Genomic DNA, 16155 nt, shown 5'->3' with positions numbered 1-16155 from the left:
ACAAATACACCTCTTCGGTGCTGAAGAATTGGAAGTGAAATGTCAATGTGGACCACAACTTGAAATGGTTCCAAAAAAATGTGTGTGTGTGTGGTATTCGCTATGTTATTCTTTCAACTTTTCTAAGTTTCAAATTTTTCAAAAAAAAAGGTTAAAAAATATATCTTATAATACCTATAAGACAATCTGAATCAGTACATTCTCATTAGTGGAGGTTGTAAAAGAAGTCTTAAAAATACATACTTCTATGTTGAGATTGATGGAAAGAGTACGTTTTGCTTCTTTCTGGAGAGTAGCTTCTACTACTGACACTGGAGCCAGACCTGCTGTGTGGAGAATCCTTTCGACCTACAGGCGATTCTCTGAAAAAAGGAGGGTCTCTTTTATGAGGAGACCGGTCTCTTGCGTAATGGGAAGAATAGAAACTTTTTCTTCTAAAGCCATCTCTCATGTCCCTTTGAAGGAAAAAAAAAAAAAAGTGAATTACATCCTGTAACTTACATACCCAATACGAATGGCAAAAGCTCTGATTATAAGCTACTCTTTATGTTGTAATCTTGGTTCCCCCTCCTTTTCTACCACCACCTTTTTTATTTTTATTTTTTAATTTATTTTAGAGGAGAGAGGGTAGGTAAGCAGGGGGAGAAGCAAAGGGAGAGGGAGAGAGAATCTGAAGCAGACTCTGTGCTAAGCACAGAGCCCAATGTGGGGGTCGATCTCACAACCACAAGATCATGACTTCAGCTGAAACTAAGAGTCAGACGCTTAACTGACCGAGCCTCCCAGGCATCCCATCACCTAACTTCTAACGTCAATCCACAAAATGAAACTTTATCAGTGATATATGATTTAGAATGAGTACATTTTTTCAGTTTGGGGGTAGAACCTGGTGGTTAAGAGCAAAAGTTACTTTATTCTAAGCAAACGCAGAAATGTTATGATGTGAAAAACATAGTCATATGGTCTCTACTTGTTTGCCATTAACAATATTCTACTAGCTACTCTCAAAGACATCTAGAGAATACCAAACATTTCCCATGTGAGACATTACATGGACTCTTGTCAACTTCTAACTGCAGTATATACCACTAGTATTCAACTGCTGTGATTTTGCTTCCCACGTTCCAATTTGGCAGTGTCTACAGACATTTTTGTTGTCACAACTGGAAAGGAGGGGTTGCCGCGGGTGGGTTGGGACCAGGGATGCCACTAAAACCCTACAATGCCTAGGATAAATCCCATACAGGCACACAACAAAAAACTATCTGACCCAAAATGTTAGTAATGCCAACGCTGAGAAACCCTTGTATATACCTAACCTATTAAGTCCTTGTTCTCTTAAGTTTGCATCCTTAGTGTACAGATTGTTGCTTATCTCTAAGCACTAGCTTTTAATAAATCACCTCTACTTTTACAAATTAAATTTCCTTATTAAGCAACATCAACTCAACATAGAAACTAAGTCCAAAGAGTAACTTATAAAGCAAAAACAATTTTTAAAACATCAAAACAAACCAAAATTATTGAATGAAACTATCAAGACCTGAGCCTCCATTTAAAGGAACATTTGGCATTGAACAGGTTTTAAATGAAGATTTAGCAAGTATATTTCCATATTAAAATTAAGAAACATTGAATTTCAGAAAGAAGAATGCTAAGAGACAAACCAATGGCATGAAATTTCAAATGCTCAAAAAATTTCAGCATATTGATCAGCAGTCCCTAATATATAAGTAGTCATTAGCAGATTAATACCCAAAATATATTATCCTTACAGATACAATTACAATTCTCTGGACCAAAGTAGAAAACGGCTAAAACTCATTTATGATAAATGAACTCAGACAAAACATTAATGCCAAAATAAAGCATTCGAGAAATTCTAATGCCTTCAAGCTCCATTAGCAAAACTACAGAAGCCATATCAACATCACTGAGAGCTAAGTGGCTACATATGTATTACACAGGTCTTAGGAACTGTACCAGAGGCCGAGGACCCAATGGTAAATCAAATGCATGCAGTCACTCCCCCATCATGGAACTCTCAGGATAGAAGGGGGGATATCAAACAAATTAACATGAAACATGTGAATGAAGTCAAGAGCGTACACAGGGAGACTAACTAGGAGCTTACTCATGCAGACAAGAGATGGCGGTAGCTTAGATAAGGCTAGAGCAGGGGAGCACTTTAACACGCACAAGAATGTATTTGTGGAGTCAATGGGACATGGTGAATGTCTGACTAATAAGTGTGAAAGACAGGGGATGCCAAGATGATTCCAAGAATTCTGGCATGATGAATTACTGAAATGAGAAAAACAGGTGGGGTAGGAGATCCATGTTTAGATTTGAACACGTTAAGTTTGAGATGCTCACGTAACATCCAGTTAGTAGGCAACCAGACACATAAGTGACAAGATTAAAGGAGAATTTTTGGCTATAACTATAAATTGTTCTATAAATAGGCAGTATTTAAAGCCCTGGGTCAGGCCCAGAATCTAGAACTAAAAATTACATTGGAAGAGAAATGGGCTATCTGAGAATGAAACAGAAGAGCCACAGAAACAAGGAAACTGGTAAGTAAGTTATTAGGGAAGCCAAGGAAAGACTGCTGTAAGAAGGAGAATAAAGATTTCCTACACTGAAATTAAATGAGCTCTTATTGATAACTTATCTAGGTGATGAAAAAGAACAGCAGGCCCACATGCCCAGGAAAGATTGCCTTCTTTCTCCAGCAGGAGGCAGGGTGGGGGAATAGACAAAATGCTTAACTACAGTTTCCTAATCCTGACACCAGGTGGCGGTACAATCACAACAGCATAATTCAGAACCATTAAGAGTGGCCTGGGGTGACTGAATATACTTGGGGGAAGTGCATGTCAGATTTTTAGTATCTCAGAGTAAAGTAAGGTCTCTCTACTCCCCTTCACATCAATCCCTCATATTTCCCATCAGATTGAGCAAAAACATCACAATCAGCATCAACTACTTTAAGTATTCTCTTTGATAAAGTGGTAATACTAGCCACGTCATTTATTCATGTTAGTGTGTAGGTATATATATTTCATATTTCTATCTCTTTTATCGCTATATCCCAATATATGAAAAGCACTATGGGGAATTAGCCTGGTTCTAAAGAAGCTTAGTATGTTGGCGGGGGAGGGGGGGCGGTAAATGTTCCAGAAGGCTGGTACTACAATTCAGAAATTTGTATTACATGGAAAAGTGATCTGGAGGATCTTAAAAAAAAAAAAAAAAAAAAAAAAAAAAAAGATAAAATTTAGATCAACACTGTTGAACAGAAATATAATCAAGCCACAGATGTAACAGCTATATTTAAAAAGAGAAATGGGCGCCTGGGTGGCTTAGTCAGTTAAGTCTTCAGCTCTGGTCATGATTCCAGGGTCCTAGAATCAAGCCCCAGGTCCGGCTCCCTCTCCCTCTGCCCCTCCCCATCCCCCCAACCACCACTCATGCTCTCTCAAGTAAATAAAATCTTAAAAAAAATAAAATAAAAAAATAAAGAGAAATAGGTGAAACTAATCTTAGCAATAGTTTTTATTTAATCCAATATATATAAAATATTATCAACATGTAATCAACATTTCAAAATTTAGTGAGAATCAGAGAAAGACAATTATCGTATGATTTCACTGGTATGTGGAATTTAAGAAACAAAACAGAGGTTCAAACGGGAAGAGAAGAAAAAATAAAACAAGCCAAAACCAGAGAGGCAGACAAACTGTAATAGACTCTTAATCACAGGAAACAAACTGAGGGTTGCTGGAGAGGAGGAGGGTGGGGGATGGGGTAACTGGGTGACAAGCATTAAGGAGGGTACGAGGGTACGTGATGTTATGAGCATTGGGTATTATATAAGACTGATGAATCACTGACCTCTACCTCTGAAGCCAATAATACATTATATGTTAATTAATTGAATTTAAATTAAAAAATAAATTTAAAAAAAAAGGACTGACAAGTTGTTAGGAAACAAGGAATCTGGGTTATTTCAGGAGGGAAGAAAAAGAGTGGGGAGGGGTCCATAAATGGTGGAAAGCTGTATGGAATGTGATGTAACCCTGCCCAGGACCCCAAATCTTAAAAAAATAAAAATAAAAATAAAAAAATCTAAAAAATAAACATAAAATTTAGTGAAATATTTTACATTCTCTCTTTTTCATCTTAAATCTTGAAAATACCAGTGTGTATTATATACTAACAGAATGTCTCAGTCTGAACTGGCCATATCTCAAGTGGAACTTTGGCTACCAGCTCCCATGTTAGCACAGATTTATTTACATGGTAGGGAAAGTAGTCCAAGTTTCAAGAAAAAGCAGAGGTTTAAAGGGTATTAATGCGAACAAAAATAGAAGTAATCAGAAGAGTGAAAACTTTAAAAAGCATTGACTGAAAAAGCAAAGAAAGAGAAGTTTTAAAGTATAAAGTTAATATCATATACTATATAAGCTGGAAGAGATCTCTGCATTTAGTGACTTAGGTAGGAGTCATTTGACTAGGGATAGGCTGTCCAATAAAACTTTGGAAATCAAAGCAGATTATAAAAAAAAATCAAGATATATCTACTGAAGGAGTTGAGCCATTAGTTTTCTTCCAAAAAAGTTTGGAAGAGGAAGGAAGGGATAGAACTGGAACAATACTTTGAGGGAAAGGATTTATTTGATCATACACGTAAATGAGAAATAAGAAGTAAAAAGGGCGCCTAGGTGCCTCAGTTGGTTAAGCATCTGCCTTCGGCTCTGGTCATGATCCTGGGGTCCTGGAATCGAGCCACACATTGGGCTCCCTGCTCATCAGGGAGTTTGCTTCTCCCTCTGCTCGTGTTTTCTTTCAAATAAATAAAATCTTAAAAAAAAAAAAAGTATCATCAACTGACTGTTGCCACCCATTTTGTGTGGCAGATACTGGGCCTATGGGTTCTGCTGAGAAACATTCAGAGCAATTCAGCCCACTGGATGTAATTCTGTCTCCAGAAATTCTAACCTCTTTTCAGACATGGAAAATCCATCTTAATTCCTGAGTGTGAGGTTAGGGAAAGCAGATACAACTTTGTCTTCTTTATTGACAAAAATCATACAGTTTCTTCCAATTAACAGGAAATTATCTCCTTTTAATGTTGTATTAACCTTTTACTTCTGTGTAAGGCTTAATTCAATCTTTCTCATGTGAAAAGTTTTAACTTCATTTTAAATAAACTCTCCAAAAAAAAAAAAAAGTATCAAATCAGGAGGGAGAGGGATAGAGAAGACTGAGTCAGAAATTATGATCATCAAGGAAGAAAAAAATTTATCAGAGAGTACAAAGGTGAGGACAGGGTGGAATAAATGGGGACATTCAAAAATGACAATGGATCGGTGGCCTGTCGGAGGTAGGAAATAGGCCCTGCACTCATCTGATGAATCAAGGAATTAGGAGGCAAGTGAGCTGGGAGGGCAGTTAGGTTCCAGTTATGGAAAAGGGATGCAAAGAAGGTAAAAAATATATCCACTCTATTTTGAAGTGAAAAAATGAAGTCCTTGCCCCATCCTTATATTCTAATGGGGAAAAGAGCCTATAAATAAAACATTTCCGAGCGACAAGTAATATAAAGTAAGGTGGATGTGAAGGAGGCTATTTTAGGTAACATGGTCAGGGAGGACCTTTCTAAGAAGGTGATATATGAGCAGAGATATGATAAAAGAAATGGAACCTCACAAAGAACAAGGCTGTGAAGAGATCTGATGTATGTTTATAGTGATAAGACTAACTGCCCTGTGAAAGTATCATATGTTAATGGGAAGGGCATAATGATGAATCAGAGGGCCTTCTTAGAGTTCACAGAATAATAGAGCACCAAAGTTTCAAATACTAGCCCTATATATAGGGCTTAACAGAAGCACCACCTACTAGAAGAAAGAAAGGGTAGATTATAGGGCATGTTAAGGCCCTCATAAACTAGCCGCCTAAGTACTGAAAGACCCTTCCAAAGTAACTATTATCTTTATGACCTTAAGAAAGTTACTTAACCTCCCTATGCCTTAATTTCCTCATCTATAAAGTGGGGATAATACTACCTACCTCACAGAGTTGTTGCAAGGAGTAAATGAGATAATATATGTAAAGTGCTTAGAACAGGGCCTGGTACACAACACTCAATAGATGTTAGCTACTTCTATTGACAGCATTACTGTACCATGATTGCTAACAAATTAATAAAAGTTTGCAGCAAAAAATAGCTAAGTATGGCCACTATTAACGGCTTGATAGTTTTATCCTTCAGAAAAGCAAAACTATGTAATCTTGCATATTGGAAGGAGATTAAAACCTACTCATAATAATAAAACCTCTAGAACAACACTTCAACTTGACTTCCCAAGGAATTTGCTTTACAGAGGATGAAATGCAGATAATTCAATTACAAGAACTTCAGCTATGGAGTTCACAGAGCACACAGAGATGAAGCACATATAAAGTGAAAAGGAGGCAGAAAGACCACTCACTACACTGGGGGTCAACAAACATATGCTGTAAAGAGCCAAATAATACTTGAGACTTTGTGAGCTATATGGTCTCCATCACAACTTCGCAATATTCCACCGTAGCACAACCGCAGCTACAGACAACATGTAAACAAATGTGCCTGGATGTGTTCCAAATTTAACCAAAAAAGACAGTCCGTCAGATTTGACCGATGGACTATGATTTACCGACCCCTGATGTAAACAATTACATAACTCCTGAAAGTTTTCAACCAATCTCATAAAGAATAAAGAGGTTACTTAGATTCATATTTCTCACAGAATACAAAGAAATGGATGAAGAATTTTTCCCATCCTATCCCTTTCCTGTATCCTAAAATTTTGCACTTTAGATGCTGTATTTTAGAAAGCAATTACACAAGGAATAGGTTTTAGCTGATTTATATCTTCCTTTTTACCAGAGACCTGACTTCATAATAAAAATCTTGTCTCAAAATATGTTGCAAAAAATACTAATCCACAAGATATTGGTATTTTTCATTTCACCACAAAGTCCAAAGAGGGACTCTATGGGTAAATAACTTTGGGGAACACTGAGCTTAATAAAATTAAACATATGTACTTACAGTGGCACTTTTGTGTGTGTGTGTGTGTTCAGGAAGTTCTAAAATTTATATTTATATATATATAAATAAATAAATCTGGCCCAAAAGTAATTGGCCCAAAGGTCATATAGCTGATAAGTGGCAAAGTCCCCTGCATTTCACTTCCAGCTTGGAATTTAGTTCTCTACTCCCTATTGTCCCCTGAACAGTTATTGGTTAAAAGAATTTCCCTCTTAGCTCCAGAACATAGTAGCTTTGGGCATTTTAGAAAAGAAGGTGCAGCAAAAGGCACTTTCCAATCTTTATTTTTTGTATTCAACAAATATCTAGTCCTCGTACAGTGCACTTCTAAGAGCATTCCCTACAGGCAGATACAGATTCAAAAGTTAGTTCATCTGCATATATATAGCCTTTTGACCTTAATTTACTCAACCTCTCTAAGCTTCATTTTCCTAACTTGTCTGAACACAGCATCTTTGCAATGAATGGTATCTATTATTACAGTTTTAAGTTTTTGTCATTTTTTTGTCCATGATCTCAATTTTAACCTTCCGGCAAATACATGGATCATCAAGTTTTAAACATTTTACCTAACCCTGAGACAATTTAGGGAGAAAAATGACCAATTCTCTTAAAATATATCATGATAAATTTGGGTTGGTTAAAAAGCTAAATATTTGGAAGGAAGGGACAGAACAGAAAGACCCTTTCAAGAGAAAAAACACAAAATAATTATAAACCTATTTTTGTATCAAAATACCAAGTTTTAAACTACATGCTAAAAAGAGCTCTAAAGCTAAAAACTATAACTGGATTTAAAGCAAAGTTCCAATTAAGGGGAAAAATCCCAACACCAATGGCAAAGTCTTAATGTTTCTTAATTTAATGCATGCTGACAAAACTTTTGAATAAGATGAACATACCAATAAAAAAAATGGTGAAGGATATGAAGATAATTCAATGGAAGAAAAACAAAACCAGGTATCACATCACTAAATAAGTATTTAAGATAACCTGTTAAGTTTTCCCAAATATACAAATGATTCCATTCAGTAGCGAAAATAAGGGTAAACAGACACATAAGCTTCCTCATGAATAATAAACAATTTGGGTTGGGCTGGAAATTGCTAGGGATTCAAGAGTCCTAAAAATGAAAACACTACTCTAGTTCACAAAACAGGGTACACAGAGAGCAAATACTAGATAGAGCTGGAAGTATACTTTTCTGACAGAATGCCTTTTTTATCTTAAGTTTCCTTTTTCTCTCCTTCTCTTTTTGTATTTCTGTACAAATCTGGCTTTTTCTAGGCTCAATCTAATGTCACAAAATGCTGCACAGTATTTTGGTTTCCTTCATTTTCTTGGCATAACACCTATTTTTTTTAAAGATTTTATTTATTTATTTGACAGAGAGAGAGAGACAGCCAGCAAGAGAGGGAACACAAGCAGGGGGAGGGGGAGAGGAAGAAGCAGGCTCCCAGGGGAGGAGTCTGATGCGGGGCTTGATCCCAGAACGCAGGGATCACGCCCTGAGCCGAAGGCAGCCGCTTAATGACTGAGCCACCCAAGCGCCCCTGAACAACTTTGTATCTTAACCTTACACCTAAACAAAACCCTTTCATAGATTTATTTTTAATTCTTTGGCACAATAACTGATAAGAGAATGCAGAGTCTTTAAGCACGTAACTCGATCAGTAATGCTTTCATTAGTAAAATTCTTCCTAGTAAATTCAGTAGGAACTTTTCCCCCTTTCTTTCAGATTTTGTCTATAATGTGATTGTACTACGTTTATAATGGAAACTTTTTTTTTTTTTTTTTTTTTTTTAAGTAAAGTCTACTTGCAATGTGGGGCTTGAGTTCTTGACTCCAAGATCAAGAGTTGCATGCTCTACCAACTGAGCCAGCCAGGCGCCTCTATAATGGAAACTCCTAAAACTTACTTTTGTTTAATAAGAAATTAGCTTTCAAGTTATTTTTTCCTTCATTTACAGTTCCTATTCAAGTGGAAAACCAAACATTTCTCAATTATTAAGTAAATCACTTTATTAGGAACAACTTACATAACTACAAATTTTCCTTGATTTGATCAATATTCTCTGCTTTACTTTAGATTTTAAAAAGATAATTTATCTTCCATTGCTTAATTCTCCCTTCCCCTGTTACACTATCTCTCCCCAACATCAACCTTCCAACTCAATGAGAAATCTCGGTAGCTAATATTCTCCCTGGTAATTAAGTAGTTTTATTATACACATCAGAGAGGAAATGCAGCCAACAGAAATGGTTCACTCATGCCTTACTGTACTCATGTGATTAGTATAGCTATCATTACTGCTCTGAGATTCTGATATTCTAAATGTGAATACCTGGCTTTTCCAAATTATAAAAATGAAAAATATTTAAAACTTATCCAAGAATAAAAAAGGAGTCTATTAATGAGGATCTTTATTATATTACTGGTTCTCAAAGTAGAGTGATTTTGCTCCCCAGGGGACATGTGGCAATGTCTGAAGACATGACATCTTTGCCTGTCACACACAACTGGGGGAGTACTACTAGATTCTAGTGGGTAGAGGTTAGGGATGCTGCTACACATCCTGTAATGCATAGGACAGCCCCCCACAATAAAGAACTACCCAGCCCAAAATGCCAATAGTGTCAAAGTTCAGAAATCTTGAGACAGACACACATACATACACATATACAGTCACAAGCTTAATCTATCAGTTTGAGAAATACATAAAACATTCTAAAGCTTTCTTGGAACTACTTGTCCATTTTTATTTTTTTATTTTATTTTATTTTTTTAAAGATTTTTTTATTTATTTACTTGACAGAGATAGAGACAGCCAGCGAGAGAGGGAACACAAGCAGGGGGAGTGGGAGAGGAAGAAGCAGGCTCATAGTGGAGGAGCCTGACGTGGGGCTCGATCCCGTAACGCCAGGATCACGCCCTGAGCCGAAGGCAGACGCTTAATCGCTGTGCCACCCAGGCGCCCCTACTTGTCCATTTTTAAATGTTTCTTTATAACATATGTAACACCAAGTATTGAAATTTCTGCAAACCTCCTAAATATTCAAATTACATAATCAAATAAAGTATTTTCTACTCTATTTTCAACCTTTTACTTTACATATAGTCCCAAACTTAAGAACATAATAGGGTCTGAAGCAAGTCTGCCAGAATTCAAATCCCAGCTCCATCGCTTATTTACCGTGGGAGAGGTTTGACAGTTATTTAATTTCTCTGTACCCGTTTCCTCATTTGTAAAATGGGAATGATAGATTAAGAAGGATAATGCCTACAACACACTTAAGTACCTTACATATTAACTCATTAATATGGGTTCAACTTTTAAAAAGAAAAGAAGAAAATACACTGACAATATCAAGCGTTGACAAGGATGTGAAACAATTGGAATTTACATATCTTGCCAATGGGAATATAAATGAGTATGAAGCTGCCCGCTCTCAGTCCACAAATCACTACATGAGTAACTAATGCACATCATCATTAGTGATCACATTACACTTTTCAAAGTCTTTTGGATTGGGCATTGTGCATCTGTTGTTCAGTTCACATACAGAGAGCACAAATGTAGTTTTGCTGCCTTCTTGTCTCCCATTATGACCCATGTGACATTTTACAAAAAAACGATAACTGAAAGAGAATTGGCCAATGAAGACAAAGTGCAGCCAAGAAACAAAAAAGTGATAGAGGGTAGTAGTAAAACTGAAAACTGAATATAAATGGAGTTATAGAAGGAACAGCTGACCACGGCAACGTTGACAATGTTGCCTTTCAAGAAACAGGAGACACGCAGCCAGAAGAACTTCATGAAGGCAAAATTACGGACATAAATGACAAAAGTTATTGTGACCAAAAAAATGATGATGCCCCAGAGGATGTGAGGCTAACAAAAAAACTTCACATTAAAGGAACTCTCAGAGAAATTTCACGACAATAAAAACGCGAAGGATAAAATGTCGGAAAATTATCCAAACTTAGAATGGAGTATAATTCACCAATGCATAAAAAAGATGCTTGCTCCATATCTTAAATTACACAAGAAGGTAAACACTGTTCAAATTACTCTTGATAAGTTTATTACAAATAAATAAACCTCATTAACTCCCAATGTTACTAATGTTTTAAATTACAGTGTACTCAATGAGTATCACCACTTTTTTCATTTCTCTAGCCATTTCTTTTTTTTTTTTTTTAAAGATTTTATTTATTTATTTGACAGAGATAGAGACAGCCAGCGAGAGAGGGAACACAAGCAGGGGGAGTGGGAGAGGAAGAAGCAGGCCCATAGCAGAGGAGCCCGATGTGGGGCTCGATCCCGTAACGCCGGGATCACGCCCTGAGCCGAAGGCAGACGCTCAACCGCTGTGCCACCCAGGCGCCCCTCTCTAGCCATTTCTAATTGACAGGAGAGATTAATGTTTTGACAAATTTTAAGTCAGAACAATTATAGTTTTTCCCATTTACTATTAAGGTTGCTTTAAGTTAGAATGATGATTACCTTTGGAGAGAAAGAAGAAATTTGAGTAGGGGCACGAGGTAGCTTCTGAATGCAAGTAATAGTCTACTTAACCTGGATTGTGGTTATAGTTATGGTAATTCACTGAGCTGTACACCCACCCGGATCTGTGTATTTTGTATATTGTTATATGGTCTAATAAGTGTTTATAAAAATGTGATGAAAATATAGCTCCTTATCATTTAACATGATCTCAAAGGAATTTTTAAGAATGCAAACATTTTAAGAACAGAATTTTCATTTTTAATATTTACTTTAAGGAAAAACAAATCGTAAGACCACCTACTGTCTGAAAAATCATTAACACATTTTAATCACCATAGCTGTCCTCTACCAACATGGTGTCAGGTCATCTTCGCAAAGGATCACTAAGAAATCAGTGTCACATGAATAGGATGCTCCACCTCAGGATATTTTCTCTGCAACTTACATTTTGCTGTTATTTGGTTTTGTTCCTATTTACTTTTCCTTTATTCAGAAAAATGCTATACCTTGACACAGCAATTCTTAACATTCAATGTCATTTCCAAATATCATGATTCTCTTTACCCAATCTGCAGGAAGTCAGTGAACAGATTTTTTTTCCTCCCATAGTGTTTCCTAAATCTTGGTGCTTGCTACTACATACTACAACTAAATGTCAACCAAACAGAAAATAATTATAAATAGAAAAATTTTAAGTGTTCTGTTGCCCTTGGTTTAACAGCTTGTACTTCGGCTCACTCACTCATTATTTTAATTCTATTCTATATATTTAATAGACACTTCCTACTAATAAAATTTTTGACATACCATTTGAAAAAATTTCTATTTCAGAGTTCAAGACAAAGATATCATTACTTCAAGATCCACCTTAATTTTTGCTACTTCAAAAAAATACCACTACCACACTCAAAAACTACGTCTACATCCAAAAATTGGGAACTGATTAATTCTAACTACCTCGAATGCAAGAGAAAATCTAGGAAAACCGGACTATTTTTTTAAGTAAACTGCTGAGAGTCATCAGAGAGCCAAGACTGTAACAAAGAACTATGGAACCAGGGGCGCCTGGGTGGCTCAGTCGTTAAGCATCTGCCTTAGGCTCAGGTCATAATCCCAGGGTCCTGGGATCGAGCCCTGTGTTGGGCTCCCTCCTCGGCGGGAAGCCTGCTTCTCCCTCTCCCTCTGTTTGTGTTCCCTCTCTCGCTGTGTCTCTCTGTCAAATAAATAAAATCTTAAAAAAAAAAAAAAAAGAACTATGGAACCAATATGCAAGACAAGTAGGAAGCTCAGAGATCTGGACCTGTCTTTGTTGAGCTGCTTTTCTCTTTATATATCTGCCAATTTCAGAAGCAGCATCTTAGAAGATGAAAAACTGAGAAATAATTTTGATGGTATCACAGGATTAGGATATAAAAATAGAGTCCAGCTCTTACCAAGGAAGAAGGTTGAAAGCTCAAAGGGCTACACAATAACAGCAGGGTAAACTGGAATGAACTAGCCTGGCTTCATATGACCTAAATTCTTTAAAGTGACCCTAGATTGCTAATGACTCAAACCCTCTGACACACTGAGAGGTTTCCATTTTCCTGACCATTAGTTAAGATTCATTAAAATTACTTCAAATGTAAAATTCCATTTTTAACAAGAAAATCTAAGTATTTAAAGTTACAGAGGTAAAATAAATTTAAGCTAGACATTAAAATAAAGTACTGTTTCCTGAAGAACTGTACAACTTAAAACAAAGCCATATATACAATTGTCACTGAGTACTTAAAATGCAAAACATGAATCTCTGGGTTATCATTAGTTTACTCAAAAAAAATTAAAAGGGAAAAAACTGGTTGATAGAAATATCACAACTTCATTCATATTATTTTTCTTTAAACATGTATTGGTCCCAACCCTCATAATTCGCTATAAAATTCAGTCGATATCAACTAGTATAATTTTCTTTGTGCAAGTAATCATCTTGATTTTAAGAAAGAATTTTGGTTTTTGTTTTAACAATGGCCCTGAAGCATGCTGAATAAATAGAGCAACAGGATACTGGAAACTTGGGCATATTTTTTAGTGTCATTCCATACATCACAGGGTAAAAACTTTGCACGGTAAGTAAGATGAAGTTCTACTTACCGTGCAAAGAAAACTTCAAATCAAAAACCCTCAAAATTATATATAGGGTTTCTAGCTATGTTGAAAATGAGGATATCAATACATATAATAGATTATGTACAATAAATTATAAGGCAAATAAAAAAAAGCCTTTGAACAAATGTAACAGTACAACTAGAATACTTACCATGAAGACTCAAAAAATAAAAAAAATAAAAAATAAAAACCCCACGTATTTAACTGATGTTTTTATTACCAAAAAGTATCTAACTTGAGAGTTAAGATAGTATCTTTGACTATATCACAAACATTTCAGCCATAACGCTGGGCATGTACAGAAGGCAAAGTCACCAGAAGAATGGAAGATGGGAAGAACTAATGCCCTATAAAGCACTGTTTCTCAAAATGTGTTCCTGGGACCATCTACACTATAATTACCTTGAATGCTGGTTTCAAAAGTAGATGTATGAAGCTCATGATTCTCCCCTTATTAATATACATCCCCGAGGTAACTCCAGCCCCTTGTACCAGTCAAACCAGACAAGTTGTGATGGATCCCTCAGCTTCCGCAGATGTATTTACTGGTTAAGGGTAAAATTCAGTAAAGGGGGGGGGGGGGAGAGGAGGGCGGAGAATAGCAGGGGTGGGGGAATGGAGGCATTTTTTACTTATTCGGGACCTCATTTTTCTTTCCTTCCCACACCCAACACGCACAAATATTCTACACAAAATATTAGTTACTTCATTTCTAGTCAACAGGAATTTTAAAAAGGAATTAAGATTTCAAGAATCATTTTGACAAAGTGGCTTGGTAACTTATAGTGTGAACTTAAAAATAAGTTAAGCACAGACCTCAAACGTCTTTTTTTTAAATGTGGAAACAAGAGTCCCAAGGGCACTATGATTTGAGATAAGGGATTTCCCACACTACCTTTTATTCTATACTACCCAAAAATCAAACAATTATCTTGCAGCAGAGTTGAGAAGTTTGGTGACCCAAGTCCTGAGCTCTTTCCACAAAACATCTTTACATCAAAAGCATTCTAGGCATGAGATATGGACTAAGAGATCTCCCAGCTAGAGTATAGATTTTATCTGTGTTACTCACAGTTTGATCTCTTAGCACCTGAAAGAGTGCCTATTCTTACTGAGGTTAAGATATGCCTAAAATGCTATCACATAAATACCAAAAAATGTAATATTGAGTCATTACACAAAAGAAGTTTATCTGTACAAAACAGTCTAGGGCCAGCATTCCAGGGTGAGAGATTCCATGCAATCACCCAAGAGCCAAGCTTGCTGTCATTCCATTCCAGGGCCCATCCTGCAAGATGGGAAAAGGTGAATGAATGTGTGTGGAAGAATACATGTAGAAGTAGAACTCCTATTCACATTACACTGGAGATAAATTAGCCATATGGCCATAATCAGCAGGAATGAAGGCCAGGAATGTAGTCCACCTATGTGCCTAAGATGTGTGGACAACAGGTAGAAATCTTCTCAAGTATGTTTTATTTCATTTAAGTGAAAAGTTTGGGATTCCCAAATGAAGATGTGTCTAATAGACAGTTGGATATAAAATGTAGAGCTCAGAAAAGAAGCCAAGGCTAAAGATACAGATTTATCTGTCACCAGCAGCAGACAGAATAGAGCAGCGTTTCTCAAACTGCAGTCTCCAGACCTTCTGCATCACAATCATCTGTGTGGCTTGTGAAAATACAGATTCCAAGTCTCCACTTACTCAATCAGAAGCTCTTGAGATGAAGCCTGGAAATTTTCATTTTTAATGAGCTTCTAAGTGATTCTTGTAAACACAAGTTATAAAAGCATAAGCAAAAGGTGCCTGGATAGCTCAGTAGATTAAGCACCTGCCTTCAGCTCAGGTCATGATCCCAGGGTCCTGGGACCAAGTCCCACATCAGGCTCCCTCCCCAATGGGGAGTTTGCTTCTCCCTCTACCTGCTCATGCTCATGCCTGCTATCTCTCTCTCCTTCTCTATCAAAAATAAATAAAATCTTAAAAACAGAACAAGACACGTAAGCAAAGGAAGTAACTGCTGTCAAGGATAAAGACAAATGAAGTTACCATAAATGAGAAAAGGTGCCAAGAAGTCATTGTTAACATGAATCTATGGTTTGGGGACTGTTTTCACTCCATACTACCTATTAGACCAGTGGTTCTCAAGTCTAGCTTCACATTAGAACCTCTGATGAGCTTTTTAAAAATAATGATGCCCAGGCCAATTAAATCAGATCTCCAAATGTGAGGACCAGGAACTAATTTAGAAGGGGGAAAAAAAAAAAGCTCTCCACCTAATTCAAAGTATAGCCAGGGTTGGAAACCACCATATTAGACAAGCTGCTATTACATGCTCTTCATTTCAGAGTGCCAGATTGTTGCCTTACTCCAGAGACTGCAAACTCTG

General features: G+C 36.6%; 1 protein-coding gene across 12 annotated transcripts in view; it reads right to left on the bottom strand.

Moving 5' to 3' along the window:
• Positions 1–16155, bottom strand: part of PPHLN1 (periphilin 1) — a 139447-nt gene that overhangs the window by 85864 nt on the left and 37428 nt on the right. For all 12 annotated transcript variants that reach the window (XM_026502079.4, XM_048216787.2, XM_044385534.3 and 9 more), the window contains one exon: positions 244–455. In XM_026502079.4, coding sequence (XP_026357864.1) covers positions 244–455 — 212 coding nt within the window. The remainder of the gene's footprint in view (positions 1–243; positions 456–16155) is intronic.

The sequence above is a fragment of the Ursus arctos genome, unplaced genomic scaffold, assembly GCF_023065955.2.
Source record: "Ursus arctos isolate Adak ecotype North America unplaced genomic scaffold, UrsArc2.0 scaffold_26, whole genome shotgun sequence".
Taxonomy (NCBI): domain Eukaryota; kingdom Metazoa; phylum Chordata; class Mammalia; order Carnivora; family Ursidae; genus Ursus; species Ursus arctos.
This window is presented reverse-complemented; position numbering and strand designations above follow the sequence as displayed.